This window comes from Pygocentrus nattereri, chromosome 17 (genome assembly GCF_015220715.1).
Source record: "Pygocentrus nattereri isolate fPygNat1 chromosome 17, fPygNat1.pri, whole genome shotgun sequence".
Lineage (NCBI taxonomy): Eukaryota > Metazoa > Chordata > Actinopteri > Characiformes > Serrasalmidae > Pygocentrus > Pygocentrus nattereri.
The window spans coordinates 26,152,699-26,170,638 of record NC_051227.1 but is presented as its reverse complement, the minus strand read 5'-3'; the positions used below and the strand labels follow the sequence as shown (position 1 = coordinate 26,170,638).

At 38.4% G+C, this 17,940-nt stretch overlaps 2 protein-coding genes across 2 annotated transcripts; one reads left to right on the top strand and one right to left on the bottom strand.

The window, feature by feature from the left end:
* The first annotated feature begins 71 nt into the window (after nucleotides 1-71).
* On the top strand, nucleotides 72-2,917 carry trappc4 (trafficking protein particle complex 4). The gene is made up of 5 exons (XM_017696836.2): nucleotides 72-275; nucleotides 1,306-1,480; nucleotides 1,708-1,811; nucleotides 1,929-2,055; nucleotides 2,350-2,917. The coding sequence occupies exons 1-5, from the start codon at nucleotides 101-103 to the stop codon at nucleotides 2,426-2,428; spliced, it is 660 nt and encodes a 219-aa protein (XP_017552325.1). The 5' UTR covers nucleotides 72-100; the 3' UTR covers nucleotides 2,429-2,917.
* Nucleotides 2,900-11,681, bottom strand: slc37a4a (solute carrier family 37 member 4a). Its single transcript, XM_017696835.2, has 9 exons — nucleotides 11,293-11,681; nucleotides 10,042-10,309; nucleotides 9,085-9,317; nucleotides 7,717-7,960; nucleotides 6,360-6,518; nucleotides 5,899-5,984; nucleotides 5,670-5,783; nucleotides 4,509-4,647; nucleotides 2,900-4,368 (listed from the first exon to the last, which is right to left on the bottom strand). The coding sequence occupies exons 2-9, from the start codon at nucleotides 10,187-10,189 to the stop codon at nucleotides 4,202-4,204; spliced, it is 1,290 nt and encodes a 429-aa protein (XP_017552324.1). The 5' UTR covers nucleotides 10,190-10,309; nucleotides 11,293-11,681; the 3' UTR covers nucleotides 2,900-4,201.
* Between the last annotated feature and the right edge of the window lie 6,259 nt (nucleotides 11,682-17,940).

Genomic DNA, 17,940 nt, shown 5'->3' with positions numbered 1-17,940 from the left:
TTTATAAAACAGTATAATCGCAGAATATTTCTGTTTTCTGCAACGACATTCAGTCACGTGATATCCTCCCAGGTCAGCTGCTTGCTTCAAGGGGAGGAAGATGGCGATATTCAGTGTGTATGTTATCAACAAGGCGGGCGGACTTATTTACCAATACGACAACTATGTCCCTAGAACAGAAGTTGAGAAAACATTTAGCTTTCCTTTAGATATAGTACTAAAGATTCATGACGACAAGGTGGTCGTGTCGTTCGGACAGCGGGATGGCATCCGAGGTGGGCGCTTCGTTAGTGTGATAATGCTAAGTTACCAGCTAAGGTCTGATCAAGAATAGTCACTACGGAGCTGAATTTGGCTTCTTGTTCGAAATTTCCAGTTCCACCTTAAGTGGTGTTCGATTACATTCTGGCACTAGAATGTAGCTACTGCACCGTTTATGCCATTTAAGGTGGAACGGGAAAATTTCAACAAGAAGCTGGCGAATAGGAAGCGAACTTCAGCCTCGTAACATTTCACACTGCTTTATGTTTCATGGCAACTTTAAACATATCAGTAAACTTGAACTTTTATCTTTGTACAAAATGTAGATATGGACGTATTTGAAATGTAACCATTGTAGAAGCAGCGACCGGACAACGGTCGGGACGGGCGGGTCGATATTAAACTATCGATACTTCCGATCCTGAAGTCTCTTTTCAAAAATCGGTCCTCATATGAAAATATCAATACCAAGTGGTTACTTTAAGCAGTAAATTAGAAATCTGTCCTTTTTATGATGCTGAATGTGTCTTTGGTGCTAAATAGTAAGAAATTATAATGGTAGTTGGTTGCTGTGAAAAGCAAAGTCTCCAAAATGGGAACAGAAAAAGGAAAAAACATCAATTGTTAAAGTTAATATAATAAGACATGTTCCAAGTAAATTTCAAGAGTTTTTGTCCGTTAGTCATGAAAGTCTGTCACTAAGTAAAGAGCATCTGACATTTTCAAACCATGTGTAAATGAGCGAAGTAAACAGAATAGGTTTTGTTCTAAGATCTTTAAAATTAATATTATTAATATGGTAACAAATAAATGAGTTGGATAGAAACTACGTTTTCTTCTGCCCTCTTTATCTGCTTCTCACACAGGCAAAACTATTACTGATTCATGGTAAAAGTCACAAAGAATTCCCCTTTTTAATCGCACAGGAAAACTCATCCACAAAAGGGTTGGTATTGTGATATTAGCCCTGGCATCAGATTGAAAAGAAGTGTTGTCGCCTGTCCCTGCAATGGATCCGATTTTCTGCTTATTACTTCTGTGCAGTTGGTCACGCTGTTCTTTCTATCAATGGAGTTGACGTGAATGGAAAAAACACAGCAGAAGGGAAGGAAATATTGGAGTACTTGAAAGATGCCTCTAACTATCCGGTGTCCATACGTTTTGGAAGAGCGCGGCTGAGCTCAAATGAGAAACTGATGCTGGCTTCAATGTTTCACTCGTAAGTACATTTCTTCAGCTACCCATACATGTATATCATATATAGTGTATGTTAGGGTGCACTTTGGTGTGCTTATTTTCCTGAATTGTTAATGGAGCTCTGTCAGACTGTAGTGACAGTACTGATGTAGCAGCACCCTCTGCTAAACACTGGATTGGATGTAATCAGTATCAGTGAAACATTATGTATTAATTTACTTTAATACTTTAAATTACTTTTTCCCATAGGCTATTTGCTATTGGTTCACAGCTGTCACCTGAAGCTGGCAGTTCAGGTATTGAAATGCTGGAAACAGACATGTTTAAACTACACTGCTTTCAGACGCTTACAGGTAAACCTAATTTGCTTTAATGTATTGTAGTCATAAATGTAACTGGTATAATTGGATGGTGTAGAAACAGAACTACATTCATTTTTGTACATTCTACATTCATGGTCACTTTTGTAGGTATTAAGTTTATTGTGCTGGCGGATCCTCGGCAGTCTGGCATCGATGCGCTCCTGAGAAAGATCTATGAAATCTATTCAGATTTTGCCCTAAAGAATCCTTTCTACTCCCTGGAGATGCCTATCAGGTTGGTGGTGTAGTAGTGTTCAGATGTGCCATCTACACCAGAGCTTTCTAACCCTGGTCCTGAAAACGTGCTGCCCTGCACATTTTAGTGCTTTCCCTGTTCTAAGACACTCACCATAACACAGTCTGAGGTGTTAATGAGCTGGTCAGCTGCATTAGGTTTGTTGGAAGCAGGGAAAACATTCAAATGTGCAGAGCATGAGAGGGGTCTCTAGGACCGGGGTTAGGAAACATTTTCTGCTCAGGGTGTCCATCCACCAGCCAGGCTTATGAATGTTGTTGCATTTTCTTTTAGATGCGAACTCTTTGACCAAAATCTGAAGAGTGCCCTGGAAATAGCAGAGAAAGCTGGAACATTTGGGCCAGGTTCCTAACCTGGAACATACTGGGACATGGAGAACCACATGATTCAACTGTATATATGGATTCGTTGCTGGGATGTGGATTTTCTGAACTGATAATAGAGGAGGAATAATCAGCTTGTAACTGAGAAATTGTGGATGATAATGGGACAGTAAAAGTTGCTGTGCCATTGTCACCTTCTTGAAATTCACGGACCATCAAATTGTGTTGAGACAGCAAAAACAAATGTGTGTGACACGAGTTCAAAATCCAGTTCACTTCTTCAGTTTGTAAGAAAGCATTTAAAGACATCAAAGTATGTGTTGTCTTTGTCATTCAGATGAAATAATACTGTTTTCCACCATAAATTTCAAAAGGGAAAATGCTGAAATCAGTTATTGAGTACTGCACTGTACTCTGTATGGAAGACCATTCTGTTTCTGGACTGTTACTTATTAGTATCTAAATAAAAGATGAAAGATTATAAACTATAAATTCCAAAATAAAGTGTGTAACAAGTTTATTGTAGTTAAAATGTTTTTTTCAGTATTTGCAAAACTATTTTCATTACCATAACACTATGTACAGACTTATAACATACAATAAAGAGGTAGAATCATGAGTTCTGAAAAGCCTCACACATTCCAGTTGGAGTTAAATCTCTCTCTATTTACCTAAATGTAAAATAGATTGTGAATAGATGATGAATACCATGTATTACAGTTGTGATGTTCTTCAGTGTTCCCCATACTAAAACAAGCTTATCATGTATATCAGCAGTGGGGATGCTTTAAATCAAAATTCATACATCTTTGAAAGAACTGTACATTGTTGCAATAAATAATATTGCATGAATCATACAGCATTCACCATCAAAGCAGAAAAGACATTTGTACAACTAAGATGATCTTCAAAAAAGCACTTGGAGTAGATACAGATCATACAGTGTATTAAACATCCTAAATATACATAAAATTAGCTTAAAGGCATATACTTAAAACTCATTAAAGCTACACCCTATGCATTACATAAAATGTGGGCCTCATTCACGAACCGTTCTTAAGAAGAATTTTCTCCTTAAAACCCATTGATGCCGTTTTCACAAAGATTCTGTCACCAATGTGTTTTTATTTTGGATTTGTTCTTAGGTAAGAGCAGAATCTACACACAAGAGCACAAATGTGCAGTCCTGCAGATTAAGGACACGTCATGAATCTGAGGTAGATTTCTTCTCAGGACGTTTTTTTAAAAACCAAGAAAAAAAAAACTTGGTGGTGATGTTGATGAATGAGGCCCAGTGCTCTTAACTTTATTTAAGGTTAATGTAACCAGACTTTCAAAGTAACTATGGACCATTTCTATTGGTCTGTTTGATGTGAAATTTTCAAATGGTGTAAAAAAGCAAACCAATAAAAATTAGGTTAGGAAGTTTTGATCTGACAGATTTGATTTATTCTTTAAGACAACTTTTTTTTCCTTTAGTGCCTGAAACTAGGATGAGTTTACCAAAACCATCATAGCCTTAAGGTCACCTTAACAGATAGTTTTGAAGACAAGGTATACCGCATGTACCACATGGTGCTTTCAGTGCAGACAGGCTTTTGGGAAACTTACTACCTTTCAACTTTACTACCTTGTGCAAAAGAAAGGGTCTTGATTCAGATGATCAAACAAGTTGCTTGAGGTTCTGTCAATACAATTTAGAGGAAATACAGGCCCAAACAGCAGCTTTATAGAAAATAAAAAGGCCCAACTTTTTTGTTCAAAAACCTCTCTTTGTGTTTGTAAAAGTCTGAAATGGCTTCTTAATCAGTCTTCTTGATTGCACGTCCCATCTTGGTTTGGATGTTACGGAAGAGAAAGAAGCCAATGGTCGTGACAACACAGGTCACCTCAGCTACCCAGAATGCTGTGTCCCATCCATGGTGTTTTGCAATGGTGCTGAATGGTAACCCAGAAAGGAAACCTCCAACTGCCAAACAAATAAAAACATCCATATCATACTGGTCTTCTAATAAACATATCAAGATATGCAACAGTCCTGGATGTGAATATGAAGATGTTCATGTTGAAATCTAAAAATTATTCAGTTATGTGTTTACAAGATCTCACCATTTGCCATCAAGGCAACAATAGCATGTGAAGTCCCGCAGTAGTTAGAGGGGGCGCTCTCATTGGCAATGACACCAAAGAGAGCAATTGGTCCATAAGAGGAGAAGCCAAAAGCAGCACCAAGAGAGAGGATCCAAACCTATAAATATGTTGAATTACACATGAATACTAAATTACAGTGGAATTCAAGCAATATTTAAAAATGTATGCAGAATTAAATATTTCATATATGTTTTTGTTGAAAACAAAGTCATTCAGAGAGATTTGATGTAAAATGATGTAAACCATTTTAGAGAATAATTACAGTCAGGTTTGTTAACAGTGGTGATGGAAATCAGACATTCAAAGCCTCTAAGGGCTCCCTCACACTTTATTATAGAAATGGTAATGAATAAACTGCCTGATGTCTGAGACATTGTTTAATGATAGTTTTGAGATAAAGTTTAGGCCTACTATGTTTTTTTAACCAGACATGGAGGAAACACTGGTTGTTATATGAAAATAATCCCCAAAACATTTAGTTTTTTTTTCTTTCTTTCAGATTTGCCACTATTTAACCATTATAAACAGTACATGTGAAAATTCAGATGTGTAGCTTTACTGTTGGTTTTAGACATATAAAAGTTGAATTTGTGCTGTAGACATTGCAACCCCTGGTTCCTATTACCACCACTGTAAAGAAAATCCAAATCTAAAAAGTTCTCTACAGTGACATGTTTCACGTCAAAATATGAAGTCTAAATGATCTCAACCATAGAATTATGTGGAAATGAAAAATATGTGTTATTCCTTTTTAAACAGAATAAGGGTTTGATGCAGCTCTTCATGTGTTCATTTATTTTAACTTCATCGAGGGAGAGAAATGAAGGTCAGTGTAAGCTATGCTACATATAATCTTGAAGATTCAATTAAAATCCTATTTTCTTTCTAGCAAATACAGCTAGAAGTTATTCATCTTTACAGATGATGTAATGTAGATTAAATTTCAAATGTCAATTCAAAAGTGGAATCTTTCTAATACTATCATACTTTGATTTTATTATTACATTTTTCATCGTTCTGTTATTTTAGTTGCTGTATTATAGGTCTTTGTATACAATATAAGCAATTCCCTGCAAATAGGTTTTCTTGTATAAATAACTAAAACAGCTCTGCATTTACATTTGAGCTTTCCTGCGTGATAGTCGTGCGGAAGAGGTACATGGAGATGCACATCCCTGCCATCATCGAAAGTAGGAGGCCATGACGGGGGTTACCGTACACATGCAGTCCTTGCTGGAAAAAGGAAAATTACATGTGACTGCAAATAACCCATTCTGTCACTGTTCAAGAATATGTCTCAGATCCAGAAAGCATTATCAAATTAGAGTATGTTAAAATGTAAACTCACCCGTGCCACAGCCCTGTCAGATAGATAACCGGCTGCTAAACTGCCCACCAGACCCCCAATCTCCAAGGCACTCATGTAAGAGCTGCCTGTGTAAAAGTCAGAAAGAATCTAATGAAAGGATTGTTTTCCTAAGCTAGATAGCATAGCATCGCTGTTGTAAGACAACCTTGTATCTCAGAACTGGTAACTTTATAGGAGGAAACATGGCAACAAAGGAAAAACATGGAATAACAGGTTTAATAAAAAATGAATTGTTGACAGAGTGAAAACTTTAGTTCAGGGGTCTCAAACACTGGTCATGGGGGGTGTGGGGGTGTGGAATTCAGCACAGTTAGCTAACTAAGCAGCTAATCACCAGGTTTAGTGGGTATGTTTGAACAGGGGAATTACCAAACTGCGGTGGACCCTCCAGGACAAGAGTTCTGCACCCCTGACTTAGATCTTGTAGAGGACTATAATACCCATGAGTGCTGACTGGCCCTTGTCTTGGATGAGGAACAGCTGCCCCCAGTCAGTGCATGTGGTCTTCACTCCAAATACTACCAGGTAGCCTAGCGACAGTAACCATAGATATGGGGACAGGAGGAACTCTTTCAGCGTACTCTCGTCTTTACTGGACCCTGGAATTAAGAGCCAGAGGACAGTTCAAAATAATGATGATAAATGACTTGTTTTTAAGGGTAATAAAGAGTAACTTGAACTGCACCTAAGTGCCTAGAACATACAGAGCCTAGAACATATTCAGGGACAGCTTTTATATAGTAATTATAAAATGATCACAAATCATCTGTGTGATGAATGAGGATTGAAGAAATGATTTGGCAAAAAAACAAACATTTTCTTCTTAAAAGTAATTCTAAATGTAGTAGATCAGTCTAGATATATTTGATGTCCAACGTCTCTTTTTTAGTTTTGTACTGCAGCTACAAGGCTAATGTTGCTAACAAGTAATGGAAGCTTGTACCCACCAAGTAGAATCAGGCAAACTGCATGCCAAAATCATCACACTCCTCCATCAAAGCTCATATAGGCTTGCTTATCTTACCTGTATGACATACTGTCACACATTATAATAGAAAAAAAGTACTGCACTGCTGAAACAGTAGTAGCAGCCACACTAAACTCTGAATTTCATCTGTGTCTTTGGCCATTTTTATAAATAACAGTATAACTTTTTGGGGAGTTAACTGTCTAACCTCGACCAACCTGGTGACCAAAAAGCATATAGCCTTAGCCAGTCTATAGAGAGCCTCTAGCTTTGTCTCAATGAATGAATACATCATTGTAACAACAAGTGATCTAACTTTGTTTTGCACCACTCATGCCATTTCTGTCCATGCATGTCTCATGTGAGCGGCAGAACAGTACAGAGTCCACGCGACTGTGTGACTGTCCTTGGACACAAAAGAACAAGAATTAGCTTGTACACACACCTTTCCCCGATGCTCGAGTCCAAGAGTTCACACTTGCAAGATCAGGCCTTTTTCTCTTGGAGAACAGGCACAAAGAAAGTACAAACAGCTTACAGTATGTACTTTATGAAGTAATGCACACGTCTATTATTACATTCTTGACAACATGCATAGGCCCACTATTTGTTGCAAACTCCATTACAGATTAAAGATGAGGTTAAAGGAAGAATTAGGACATGGTCATGCTTTCTTAACCATCTGCTACTCCTGAATGCTTGTAAAGATTATCAGTGACCTACATCAGTGAGACTGGGACAATGCTCAGTGCAAACAAAACACAGTATTATACTCCTAAATGGCCCTGTTGACTTCTCACCATTATACTGTGTGACAAACATGCTCCTACCTGCTTTGCCCTTCTTTGCACTAGCTTCAATATTAGGTAGACCGACATCGCTAGGCTCATTATGGATGACTAGCAGGCAGAAGATGGACATGACCACACAGATCAGGCCAGAGGTGGACAGTGTTGATCTCCAGCTGTAGCTCTGAGCCAGGAGGGTGGCAATGATTGGGCCCAGTCCACCAGCAAGGTTCATACTGCAGGACAGCACTGACCACCAGGTGCCAAATTGAGATGGCTCGAACCACTGGAAGGAAAAATATGGACATCATAAAATCATAAGAATAGTATGATCATATTATGTTCAATCAAAATATTTTAGGAACTAAAAAAACATGTAATTTTAGGCTAGTTTTATTCAAGAGAATGGCATTTAAACCCTGCAAGTGTTAAAAGACTACTTTTATTTCATTGTTTTGGATGGAAACAATAGGGTTAAATTCTTCTAACACTTAGCTGAAAATGGGCTAATCCACAGTATCTAGATAGATATAGCTAAGCAAGCACCTCTATTGGTTAGGAAAGGCCTAATGCATTAGAATAACTATCATCATAATAACAAAATGACAGAGGAAGCACCACTGTCTTCACTTATAATGCATGGGAGAAGTTTGTGAGAATTAACATCACTCTAGGCCAGTTGTCACAACACTTTTCCTGGAGATCTACTTTCCTACAGAGTTTGGTTTCAATCTGTATCCAATCTACATAACTTATGTATATCTGATCTAACCAATCAAGAACTTTTGAAGATAATTAGCTGGAGCAGGTGTGGCAGACTGTGGTTGGAACAAGACTCCACAGGAAGGCAGATCTCCAGCACCAGGTTTGGTGACCACTGCCCAAGGCCTTCTGAAAGTTCTAGATACATCGGTGACTCTGAATGCAAGCGACAGTTTAATCATTGGGTTGTTACAAATGGAAAATAGTGGCAGCAGCACTGTACCAGGCCTCTCTAGTGAAAGAGTCGCTGTGAAAATGCTAGGAGGTAAAACATACGCTAATATGTCAAAAGCCTTAAGTAAAACATGGAATGGCTTTTACTGGCTTGAAATGTCCATGTTTAATCTAGAACTGCCAGAAAACGTTCATGAGTCACTTCACTGTGCAGACTATGTTGTTTAAGGAATTATAAAACTATGAAGGTTGGGGATGACAATAAAAAAAATGTAAGTGCTTTGACAAATATTTTACAATTCCTGAAGCAGGAAGGTGAAGCAGCATTTTTGCAAAAGCTGCTACAGAAGACTGCATTTGTGGGTTGGGCAATGATACATCAGTAATTCTTTTGTTCTCTCTATCATAGCAGTGCCAAAAGCATAACTTCACTGCAGAGGATCAAGGCAGCAGTCATGAGCATCACAACCATACCTTGCGCAGTACTTTCCCACATGGGGGCCACCCCAGGCCCTGGCCAAGGCCATTCAGAAACCAGAGGGCAGAGAACACTGCCACAGTAGAGGACCAGGAGAACAGCACGTTGATTCCACCCACCATGAAGAGGCCAATGGAAAAAAGCCATCTTGCGCTTATCTGATCAGAGAGCACCCCACTAATGAACTTACTGATAGCATAAGCCAGTGACTGGCTGCTGGTGATAAGACCTACAATACATAAAGATAAAGCAAGAAAACTTCAGGCCTGTGGAGAAAGCCATTATATTTCAGAACATGTCTCTGAAAAATATGAGGCAGGATATGAGAAAACAGCTCTCGTATCATCTGTCATTTCAGGTTGGCTTAAGTGAGCAGAAGTTCAGTTACTGTCTGGATATACAGCAAGTGCAGGTACAACTACAACCAAACAAAGGTTACAAAAAAGGATGTGAAGCCTTGAACATTGATGCTACAATATGAATCTGCTATAGACTTAATTCCTAGTGCAAAATTTACATCATGTACACTCTTAAAAATAAAAGAGCCAAAAGAGTTCTTTGCACTGTGCCATAGAAGAACCACTTTTAGTTCCTTTTAGAACCGTCCTATGGATGTTTCTTTAGAGAACTATTTTTGTAAAGGAGACGTGTGAGTGTAAACCTTGAAAAATGTTTAAAGAATGGCAGCATAATGTACAGTTTTAGGAAAAACCTTTAAACAGAGAACTTTTACATTACATAATGGTTCATTAAAACTTCAAAGCATTCTTCACAGTCAGAAATATCTTTTTCAAACAAGGTTCTTTAGGGAAAAAAGTGGTTCTTCCATGGCATTGCTTGAAAAACCCTTTGTAGAAGGTTGTGATCATTGCAATGAATTGAAAATAAAAAAAGACCTATAACATATACAAAAGGCATCAACAAAATAGCACACAAAGCTAAGGTGCTCTTACCCAAGTCATCCTTGTCTAGCTTGATCTCTTGCATTAGGGAAGGCATCACAAATGAAAATGTCTTCCTGTTGAAGTAATATAATGTGTAGCCCACAAACATGGCAAGAAAAATAGTGGTCCTGTAGTAGCCATATCCAGACTTCACCATGGTTCCTTTGAATTTTCCACCAATACTAACAAATGAGTCTTTGGGATAGTTTTCAGCCAAACACCAAGAGCAGCAGAGAGATATGGACTTTGCATTGGGATCCGCTGAAGAGAACAGAGCCTGCAGGGTGGGAGAAAAAGCTGTAATCAATAATAAGGTTAATGGTCAACCTGGAGCTGTTCAGTGTCTTACTGCTGCTTTCAAGGGAACAGCGGACTAATTAAAGACACACTGTAATATCATCGAAACATTCATGGATAGACCGTATAACTGAAACACATGCAGCAATATACTATTCCTTACACTGTATTCATCATTTTATAACTTTCTGTCTTGGAAAATTAAACTTTCTCCCAGTTTTGTTGCTGCCCAAAACTTCGCCATAGGATATTATTGAAGATAAACCTCAGCTCAAGAGATTAATGATTTACTCCGGGGTCCAGCCTGGCTTCCAGCTGAGCCACAGGATAGGTCTGATCACTGGGGGCGTGAAGCAGAGCAGAAGATAACAAGAATGATTAGGATTCAGGTAGTTGGCTGGCTCCAAAGTTTGGGTGCTAGATCACTGTGATTAAATCACCTACGTTCTTTAAAACGTTACACCACTGACTGTTTGAGTGGAATACATTCTGATCTTGTCTTATCTCATCTCAGTTGCTTGCTTTCTCGTAGATTATGCCCCATACATACAAATGTACTCATTCACTATTTTCAGGCCTGATCTCTCGGCAGGATTCTCCAAGTAAAGTGGAAGAGAGAGTGAGCCTATAGCGATGCTATAGATTTTTTTTTTTTTTAATGTAAGAATATTCTAATAAATGTATTTAAATTGCCGTAGTTTACTACACAAGTATTATGGATTACTATATGATAATATTATTATTACAGCTTTATTACATTTTCTTTAGTTATATAAGGGTTTACCATTCAAGTCAAATTAATGTAACTTTTACATGTGGTCGCAAAGAAAAATCTCCATCCAGATAATAAAACAGAAGGTTACAGTGTTTGAAAAGCCGTTTACTCTTCCCCTGTATATTAGCATCTTAACAGAGAACCGGCAGCAAATCTCTGCTCTGCCGCTGGACGTCAGCATAACTTACGTGGCAAGACAGCTAAAGGTCACCACACTTCTCCTTCACAACACAGCCTGTCAACACCATCGGATGGAAGTAAATCAGTTTGCGAGATCCATGACGTTAAGGGCATATCAAGGTTTTAACACAAAGAGACGCAAACAGTCGCTTCCTTCATTCAGGGCGTTGAAATCATTCGTAGGTGTAGTGTAGGATGCTGGTACTTCCGTGAAGAGAAAGTTAGCTGGAAGGCGTCGACACGGGAGAAACATTCTCAGCTCTTAAAAAGCCTCGTCAGTTCGAGACGAACTGCGGGATGAAAATCCAAGTCATGACTTTAAATTCTGACTTTAGATTCTGACAAATGAAAGATCGTTAGATCCAACAGCCGATGCGATGTTGTTGACCAACTTTCCTAAAAACCAGATGCATCATGGTTAATGTAGTTCGTTGTTGCCACTCCTAGCCGCAACAGTAAGTTATTGTGCTACTAGGCGTCCCGAATGCCTACAGTTATCCAGGTCGCGCTGCTAAACCCGATCAATTTAACATACGAACTTACACACGCAGATCTAAATGATGGACCAGTACAGCACTAATCTGAGGCAGCACACAGGTGACTTTGATTGAAACAAACCTGAAACAAGGATGGATTACAGTCTTTGGAGGGCCCCACACCCAGCAGTGCATGAAAACAAATACAACTGAAAAATGAGATAAAATGACATTTCATGCTTATGTGAACTATGCTAAGTAATGCTGGAAATCTGTTTATTAATTTATTATATTTGTTCATTTAATAATACAATTAGACATATTATTTTTTATTTGGATATCTGAATAACCATAATCATTTTTTTACTAGATCATATTGTGTTACTGTGCCTGTAACCCCGTGTGGTAATTGTAGTCTCCACTTTTGGCATATATTTCATGTGATATACTGGATATATTCATTCATTTTGTGTATACAAGGTACTATACCTATGCATATACTAATTTTGTACCTAAGCAAGTAAGGTACTAAAACTCATATAATATGCATTATAATAACTTTATTTAGACTAGATGGTGGATACTTAAATAACTTTATTTATAATATGCATTATAATAACTTTATAATACATATTAACCATCAAATTGCACAATTATTAATTTATAAAGATTTTCTTTGATAGATTATACTTTGAGATAATTTACACTAGAGTGTAAAGTTCTGTGTCAGATTAAAATTATACTAAAGTTATTCTCTTTTCCTCTTGCTGTTTCTGTTTGTGTTTCAACAGGATCTGAATGCTCCACAGTTCAGCTCTGTCCCAGCTGTGAACACTGTGAAAGAAAGCTGTTTTTAGTAGATCACCTTGTGGTGTCTACGGTAGACACTGTCTCTTTAGCCTCATCTGCACTATCATCACAGATATACTATGCATCCAAAAGTATATAAACACCTGCTCATTCAACATTTCTTCTGTAAAACAGGTTGTTAGAGGGAGCTTATCCCTATTACTGCAATAACAGCCTATACTCTTCCATGAAACTATTGTCTCTAGATGTTGGGACACTGCTGCATTGATTCACTTCCATTCAGCCACCTGGCCACATTACTAAGGCCAGGTACTGATATTGCCTGATAAGGCCTGGCTCGCAGTCTGCATTCTAAGTCATCCCAAAGGTATCCACCTGAGGTCAAGGCTCTGTGCAGGCATGTCAAGTTCTTCTACATCAAGCTCAACAAACTATTTGCTAAACGTATGCTCTTGTGGCTGAATTCAATTCAATCATCACAGCAATGTTCCACCATCTAGAATTAGAAAGAATACAATAAACAATCATTTGTCACTTTGTTTGCACACTGTGAAATCAGACCTCTGCATTTAACCCATCTGTGCAGTGAAACACCCACATATGCACACTAGTGAACACACACACTAGGGGGCAGTAAGCACACTTGCCCGGAGCAGTGGGCAGCCCTATCCACAGTGCCCGGGGAGCAATTGGGGGTTAGGTGCCCTGCTCAAGGGCACTTCAGTCATGGACTTTCAGCCAAGGGGAATGAACCGGCAACCTTCCAGTCACAGGGCTGGTTCCCTAACCTCCAGCCCACGACTGCCCCATAAAGCCTTCCTAGAAGAATAGAGGCAGTTACAGCCGCAAAGCAGGGATACGCTCTATGAATACCCTTGATTTCAGAAGACACGTTGGAGGAGCAGGTGCTGACAAACCTCTGGACATATGAGCCCTGTATGACTGCTGTTCAGATGTATTTCTCTTCCTTTGTCTTTTGCTCGATGGACAATCTACTTTCTAGTCAGCAGAGGGAGCCATCTCTCCTTGTGTTGGCAGTAACTTACAGCACTGAAACACTTACTGCAACAATGGAGTCTTTCAAGTGCATTGAGAATTATTTCAAAGGGTCCATAATCCACAGATTCCACATTTTATTTTTTTCCCCTGAGGTCCACTGACTTATGTACTAAATGTCATAATTAATTTTACATTAATTCATTTACATGTTCAACCTCTTTTTTATCCCTTAGAAATAAACAGGCTGCTTTTGCTACTGTAACTTTAAGACTGATATAAGTAAATGAGCTCTGTTCAGACTGGCTGCCCTGTACTGGTCCAACTTCAAGGAGAGTGGATATGTGGAACTACATGGGTTCTCTTGGCATCCCAAAAACAATAAATTTAAAATGAACCATTTGCAGCTGGACTGTTTGGACCAGGGAGTGAATTGTACATTTTACAACTTTAACAGTGCTTACATACTACATCAGACTCTTTTTTAATAAATCCAGGTATATTAAACTATTTATACTATGGGCCCTTTACTACATTCATCATATCTGGCAAAAACAATAAATGTGACAATTTATTTTCTTGTAACAAGCTTATTTTCTCCTTAAAAATATGGATGTAACATTTAAGTATATTTGAATTTTGAAAAACAAAAACAAAACAAAAAACAAAACATGAAATTTTATATATATATATATATATATATATATATATATATATATATATATGTGTGTGTGTGTGTGTGTGTGTGTGTGTGTGTGTGTGTGTGTGTGTGTATAGGGTGGGAATCTCTTGGCACCTCACGCTTCGATTACGATTCAGAGGGCCGATGCGATTATAAAGCGATTATCGATGCATCTTTTTTTCTATACAGAATCTTTATTTCTCTCACTGTGTGACGACTTGTTTTTTTAAAACAAAGTATTTGTGATGATCTTTAATTCATTTATTCCAATATCTCTTATTAATAAAACAAATGGGAGCGATGTGGTAAGTGAACTGGAAGGCTCTCATTCACTGCTCTTGTTTGGAGCTCATTAGACGCTGCTGCCGCTCATCTGCGATAAAATGCGCTGTTATGGTGAAATATGATCCAGTGCTAATGGATGTCCACGCAGCACGTTACAGCCATCCTGCCCGTTTTCTTCAGTGATTTTATAACTCCGGATTTGGTCGTGTTGTAGAGAGTGAGGGGTCACTGTGCCAGTAAAATATCTGTGAGACGGGACGTGGGCAACATGGCACGAAAGGCCCGTTTCTCAGCGAGAAGGTCACTTAGCAACACAGTCTCTCCTGGATAGAAGCTACAAAAAGGCAAGAGAGATTTAGCTCAGATGAACATTTGGAGACTTATTCGAATTTATAAGCACCTTAGTCGGTTTCCTGGAACGTTAAATCTGCAACGAGAGACTGTCAAACACTAAGAAGTGTTTGCAGAAGTCGCTTCTCTTTTGAATTTTCCCGTTTCGAGTTTTCACCTTAACGGTGCCGCATTTACATTCGGCGCCTCAGTCAGAATTTACGGTGGAACGGAAAAAATCGAACAAGGAGCTGGAGAATAAGAAGCGACTTCAGCCTTGTAAATCAGCCGAACGATGAGAGATATTTTACAATTAGATGCTCTAATTCTGAGGAAAAGTTTTCTGGCGGAGATGAAAGCGGTTATAGCTGAGCTGCAGCTTAAAACAGAGCAAAACAAGTCCGCGCTTTCGTTCATGTATTTAGCCTGTACTAGGACATTAGTACACACTGAGACATACTGGGCATTAAATGTTGTCGCTCCCAAGGTGGTCTGATTTTTGTTGAAAGGACAAAAAGGCTCTTCTAAACACTGGACTGTGACTCCTGATCTAACCTGGCTGTTAGTGCAGAGCCGGTCGGATTTCTCGTAGTAGCTAGTAGCTAGTGTTTTTGTTATGTGTCTCCACAGACTGTCCGGGCGCCACACTTACCCACTTCCAAGTTCCGCCCTTTGCGATGCGTCAACATTACGTTATAAATTAAAATGTAGAAAATCAGTTTTTGACATTTGTGAAACGATTCAGAATCGTTCACGTCAGCATCGCGATGCATCTAAGAATCGATTTTTTTGATAATATGTATATATACACACACACACACACACACACACACACACACACATATATATATATATATATATATATATATATATATATATATATATATATATATATATATATATGCACTACGTATGTCTACAATTACTGACTATAGCTTACGTCAGCCTCTACAGCATCCATCAGTGGAAACTCACCACCAAGGTCTTATGGTTATAATTTGTCTACTGATTAAGGGCTAGAAGACTGGAAGGTGCACCAACAAAATATGTGCTCCATATAAAGTGATCAGTGAATCCACAAAGCTATAAATAGTGAACAATAGGTTTTTGTACTTACAAACGATGGTGTCTTTCAGGCGTGTATTTTTTCCTGCCATTTTCTGTCATCTGCCACACCAGTTCAGCTGCACAGCTACCTGAGGAGCAAACACCTTCCCACAAATCTGCCAAACAGTTTTTTTTAGCATTTGCCCCCCAGCCAGTGACAGTTTTGACACCTGTAATTGACAAAAATGTTTGGTGAGTCATGTGAACATATTTTTCCATATCCAATTGACCTGTACACCATAGATTTATAGTATACATTTTTGGTAATGTTTTGGAAATTTAGGAAGATAAAAATCTTCTTTGCCTGAAGGTGGATTTCCATGTCCTTTAAGGCCTGGATGCTTTCCAGCAAGAGTCCATCATCCTCCGCTGCATTTACTGGTGCCAGTGGAATCTGTCCCAGGCTGTTGTTCCCCAAAAAAGGCACTCTCTGTGTAGCAACTGCAGTTAGATACTGGACCTGAACCTGCAGTTCCCCCATCTAAGATGGCCCACTCAGCTGCTGGAAAGACACACAACAACATTACGGTAATACACTAGTCGCCATCTGATTATTAATTAAGACAACTAAGAACAATTTTATAGAATAGCTTTTACTTTAACTTACGGATGCATTTACCTGGTACTAGTCGGCCTGTAGACAGACAGATTCTAGGTGCATTAACTATTAAAAACAGGGGAAATCTATTGGTCTGCTTGTAACTATGACAAATTAGGCATTTAAATTTTTTTTTTGTTTGCAATGAAGTAAAGGTAAATCTGACAAGTTGTGCAAAAGTAGGTACAGATCAGCAAAAATTCCCACAATTATAAAGTCACCGTCATTTCTGCAGTGTATATCCTGCTGACAGATTGTCAGTGGTGTTTTTGCAAACTGATTTACACCCCTGCCACGAGATGCACCCCCTCTCAGGAGCGCGCACGCAAAGTCTTTTGCTCAAAAGCAGAGATAATCCACTTTTGTACTGTACTTTTGTATATGTTATACTGTACATATATTGATTTGAAGAACTTGCAAAACATCATTCATTTTGATCAACAACAAAATAAATCGCTGTTTCACAGAACAGAAACCCCCCAGATGTTCTTCTAAAGTACAGTGATTTGTAAATAGTAATACTGAAGTATAGTGTAGCCCACATACACTACATACACTACATACATACTAGCTTACATATTCTACAACATAGCAGTCTGAATTGACCTTGTATGCAGCAAAACTTGTATGCTGCTATTGGTCAACAAAATATACACATGAATTTCACCTACTTATCATGTCACTTTTCTCTCCAGTCTGGATCAGGTTCTTTAGGCAGTGACTTGTAAAAATAAATTCAGGAGATGCAACCCATTATAAATTACAATTGGTGTTTGGTGTAAAAATGTATTGCAGAAAACACATGCTGGCCCAAATTTTATATTACTAATATATTTCATATTTCATATATTCATAAAAAAGGTTACAAGTGTATGTATTACTATTACTAAAATGTATCATATTTGTGTCAACAGAAAGAAAGTTATAAGGGGATGACTTTTAAGGCAGTCCAACTGCCAGGAAATGCACCCCCTCTAAAATCTGGCTACATTATTATTATGTCTGTGATACTCATACAGGTGTCACATAGTGGTCCACAATATGTATTACCAAAAATGTTTTATAGTATCAACAAACCTGCTGGGAAATATGCTGCTTCTCAAATCTAGCTAAATTATTATTACATCCAGGATGCTTATACAAGTCATGCATATTGGTTCCAAAGATGTTGAAGGGAGTAAGAATGTGTTTCTCCAATCTATGTCAACAGATGTGGCAGTGACTGATGGTAGAGGAGATGGAACTGGGTATTTCAGTCATTGTATAACTGGATGAAATTTGATCTTTTGGGAATCTTCAAGGCCTTGGGCCTGAGACTCTTGTTGATAAGATTACTAGACACCATATCTTTGTTGACTGAATCTCACCAATG